Below are 5,000 nucleotides of genomic sequence, written 5' to 3' on the forward strand. Positions count from 1 at the left end.
AAGTGATTGAGAATTTTCCCATTAGAGATAGTTTCAGAATCCTTAGAAGCACAGGAAATCAAGACCAAACATCGTCACTCTTTTTCTTTTAAAGTATCAAGGAAAACATTGCGGGAAGGAGGAAGAAGAACGTTGTTGCATATAGAACAGTCTCACCTAATGGGATGTGAATGCATTGACACAGATTCCGAAACCAATTATACATCAGGAAGAATTATGAAACGTTCTGTTCTTTCACTACGACTGCTTTCTAAAGACCTAATAAATCACTATCACGATTTTTATTGGTGTTTTTCTTATTGACAGCGTAAATTCTTTGTTGAAATACCACTAGATTCATAAATGGACGTTAATTTATCGGTAGATTCTTGAATGTTGGTTATCATGAGGCTTTACTTGTTCATGCAGAAGAATCTTGTTTATCTACCCTAGAATCAGAAATACTTGTTAATCTACCACTGAAATCAAGAATACTCGATAATCCAATACTACCTTCAATCTACCACTAGAATCAGAATCACTCGTGAATCTAACACTGAAATCAGGGAAACTCGTTAATCTATCACTAGAATCAAGAATATTCAATACTTTACCCCTATTACTCGTTAATCTACCAATACAATCCTGAATACTCGTTAATTACCACTGAAATCAGGAATACTTGTTAATGTACTACTAGAATTAAGGATATTCGATAATCTGCCACAACTACTCGTTAATCTACCACTATAAAATCAGAAACACTCAATAATCTACCATTAGAATCAGCCACACTCGTTAATCTACCACTGGAATCAGGAATACTCGTTAATCTACCATTATAATCAGGCTTACTCGTTAATCTACCATTAGAATCAGGAACACTCGTCAATCTACCACAAATACTCGTTAATATACTAGAACCAGGAATTAATCTGCCACTGGAAATAATACACGTTAATCCAAAGCAGGAATAAAAAAATGCACCCTTGAAATCCAATTTGTTCACACTAGAGACTGTTAAAAGTGTTGCATAAAAGTCTTACGAACGTTTGAGAATGCGAAGGGAGGTCGATTAGGACTGCAAGGATCGGGAAGGTCAAGGCTGGTGAAGGCATTATGAAAACTTCAATTGTGGTACAGCACATTAAAGGGAAGCGGAGCGGGAAGAAGAGGAATAACAGGAGCTAAATTGGCTTATCTTTTTTTATTCATTCCTTTCTTGCAATTTTGAATATTTTTTTTAGCCCTTTTTCTTTTTGTTGACATTATGAGTAAACATTTTTTTTTTTCAATTTAATTTTATGTATTGTTTTTATTTCCTACTTTTGATTGATTTATTTGTTTTATTAATATTTTGCACTTGTTCAGTCTCCAAAAAGGGAAATGTTGAATAGATAAGGTTAAAGGTGGAGGAAATACTCTCACTTAATACTCTTATGTTTGGAATTTTTCTTTTGTAATGTGAACGCAATAAATGAGATTATGTAATGAACTGACGTGACTCATTGCCTTTCACCTCTTAACGTGCACTCTTTCCATTGCCAGGCTGATTTGTGGTGGTTTTGTTATTATTATTGTTATTATTATTGTTATTATTATTATTATTATTATTAGTAGTAGTAGTAGTAGTAGTAGTAGTTGTAGTAGTAGTATCATTATTATTATTGTCATTAATTTTAATACTATTGTTATTCCTATTATTATTATTATTATTATTATTATTATTATTATTATTATTATTATTATTATTATTATTATTATTATTATCATTATTATCATTATTATATTTCTACCAATGTCAATGAAAAATCTAACCATATGATTGTTCCCCCTTCCCTCTCTCTCTCTCTCTCTCTCTCTCTCTCTCTCTCTCTCTCTCTCTCTCTCTCTCTCTCTCTCTTTGTCTGTCTACATATTTGTCATCCTATCTACCTCTCCATCTCTCCATCTATCTCTCTGTCCGTCTGTCTGTCTGTCTCAGCTGGAGAAGGAGGACTTCGGGAAATACCTGTGCTACTCAAGAAATTCCTTTGGAGAGAACGATGGAACGGTGGAACTTCACGGTAAGTACCCCCTTCCTTCCTGCCACCTTCCGTTTTCTTTACCATTTGCACCGAGTATGTTTTTTTTTTTTTTTTACATTACAAGGGCACTGGCCAAGGGCAAACACAGTGTTGGAAAAAAAAAAAATCCTTGCCAGGCCCTGTTAAAGAAAAGTAGAAAGAAAAAACAGAAAAATCTAAAAGGAGGGTCCAGTTAACGTAAGAGGTGTCTTGACACTCCTCTTTTGAAAGAGTTTAAGTCATAGGCAGTTTGCGTGTAGTCTCTTCCATACCTTTGCTAATTCGAAGCATTCATTATGTAGGTGTGTTAATTCATTAGCTGTATTCGTGTGTGTGTGTGTGTGTGTGTGTGTGTGTGTGTGTGTGTGTGTGTGTGTGTGTGTGTGTGTGTGTGTGTGCAATCGAGTGTTGTTATTTTTCCGTATTTTTGTCATTAGTTTTATCGTTTGTTGTGTCACATTCTTTTTATGTGCTATATTGTGTTAGGTTGTGTTATTTCACCTGTTTCAATAAGTATTTCCACCTACACTCACTACGATTATTCGAGAGAGAGAGAGAGAGAGAGAGAGAGAGAGAGCGCTTGCCTAACGTGTACAAACATGTTTTCCTTGATAAGAAGGTAATCAGAGAAGACCACACAGGATGGGCGGAAGATGAGGAGGAGGAAGACGAGAGGAAGGAGGAATAGCACTGGGGAGAAGGCGAAGGAAGAAGAGGAGGAGAAAGACGAGAATGTTTGAAGAAAACTGACTTAATTCTAATTTCATGAAAACTCTAATTTGAATAGTGGTGTTGTATGTATGTATGTATGTATGCATAATATCACTTTCTAGTATATACGTCATTAAATCACACTTACGAAGAAAGAAAGTAACAAAAAGGAAGACATAGAGAGAGGCAGACAAACGAGTACACACACACACACACACACACACACACACACACACACACACACACACACACACACACACACACACACACACACACACACACACACACATGACTCAACGTTGCCATAAACACATATTTTACAACGGTACACAACCCTCTTTTACGACTGAGGGATTTCATATAGCCGTGTTGCTAACCCTGCCCCCCCCTTTCTCTTTCTCTCTCTCTCTCTCTCTCTCTCTCTCTCTCTCTCTCTCTCTCTTTTACTCATTTATTTCCAATTCAATTTCCATCAATTCAATTATTTCATTTTCACGTTTTGCTTTATTCAATTTTTTTTTCTCTCTTCCATTCTTTCTCACTTGTCTAACTTACTTTTTAGTCTCTTATTTCTTTAAACGTACATTTTCTGCATTTATCCATTTTGTATTGCACCTTTTTTTTTCAGTCTCGATCTATCCTATTTTTCAGCCTGATTTTACTTTCTAACGTTAATCTCCAGTCCATATCATTGTTTTTATACATTTATTATTCTTCCCATAATTTTCCTTCATATAATTCTTTCTTCTTTTTCATTTTCTTTCTTCACCAACCTTCATTTTTTCTCCACATTAGTTCATTCATCCGTTCTTCTTCAGTCTTGTCTTTACTTCACATTTTCAGTCAGTTCTTGGAAAACTATTCACTATTTCTTTTTGTTTCCCTCCACAGAACTGACGAGGCCTCAGACCACCACGAACAGAATGAAGCCGCCCATCAGTAAGATCCATAGTTTACCTTCTCTCTCTCTCTCTCTCTCTCTCTCTCTCTCTCTCTCTCTCTCTCTCTCTCTGTAATGATTACCGTTCTGATTCGAATTATCAACGCAAAATAATAAGCCAGTGTTAATATTTTTCCTATTGTGAAAATGGCGTCTGTTTATTTACAATTTATTGATAATTTTATTAGATTGTTTGTCAGGCAGTAAGTCAGTCAGTCAGTAATTTCTTTTGTCTGGTAGTAAGTCTCTCACTCGGTCTGTCATTTCATTTGTCAGTAAGTGAATCAGTCTGTCAGTTATTGCGTTTGCCTGGTAGTAAGTCTTTCTCAGGCAGCGAGACAGTCAGTTTGTCAGTCATTCAGTTCGGCTGTCAGTCATTCATTCAGTCAGTCAGTCAGTTAGTTAATTTATCAGATAGTGAGTGAGTGAGTGAGTCAGGTAGTCTCTCTTCTATATTTAAGTGCTAGAAGTGTCGAGGTAACTTATTTTGAAAGCCGAGCTCTGTGTATTTCCTGAGCCACGCTTGGACTGCAGGTGTTTGCTAAATCTAAAGAGAATATGTTCAATAGCGTCAATTCGTATCAATTAAAGGTGGGTGATGTAATATCTTGCGTCACCCTTCAGCCAACACCACCACGCCTGCTGCCGATTGCCTCACGCGGTACTTGTTAACACTGATGGTGATGATGGTGGCAGTGGTGATGGTGTAGACTGATACTTGTTTATATTCCAATTATCAAATGGTGTCACTTTCTTCATTGTTGTCACCCTATTATTATTTCGTCGTGCAATTTTGGTGATGGTGAAAATGATGATGGTGATGATGATGATGATGATGATGGCACTGATATGTTTTTTTTTGCCTCACTATCATTCTGTTATTGTTCAGTTGATAATGATGATAATGGTGATGACAGTGATGATGATATAGACTAACAATAATAAAGTTAGGGTAGGGTAGGGTAGGTTAGGTAAGGTCAGGTTAGGTTAGGTTAGTTAGAAATTTGATTCTATTCACCTGCTAACACCAATGACAAGAAAGATAACAACAACGACAACGATAATAACAATGATACATACACACCACCACTCACTATAGTCTATCTACTCTAAAATGGCTCCTGGATTTCAAACACATTGTAGCTTATTGATAACACAATTGATATGATGTGAATAATACTTGTTTTCTGTTGATCAACGCACTTATTACCAGGACAGCTCACGGTTTTCCTCAAGATCTGACAACCACGCATTCCCTGGAGCACCATTCAGATTGAGACCCAAGAGCCACATTAGAATAGACA

The 5,000-nt window shown here is 36.3% G+C and overlaps 1 protein-coding gene across 1 annotated transcript in view; it reads left to right on the forward strand.

The window, feature by feature from the left end:
* LOC123506186 (lachesin-like) overlaps positions 1–5,000 on the forward strand; it is a 164,011-nt gene that overhangs the window by 146,312 nt on the left and 12,699 nt on the right. Inside the window, exons 8-9 of the mRNA XM_045258101.1 lie at positions 1,964–2,045; positions 3,648–3,695. Coding sequence (XP_045114036.1) covers positions 1,964–2,045; positions 3,648–3,695 — 130 coding nt within the window. The remainder of the gene's footprint in view (positions 1–1,963; positions 2,046–3,647; positions 3,696–5,000) is intronic.

This window comes from Portunus trituberculatus, chromosome 19 (genome assembly GCF_017591435.1).
Source record: "Portunus trituberculatus isolate SZX2019 chromosome 19, ASM1759143v1, whole genome shotgun sequence".
NCBI classification, from domain to species: domain Eukaryota; kingdom Metazoa; phylum Arthropoda; class Malacostraca; order Decapoda; family Portunidae; genus Portunus; species Portunus trituberculatus.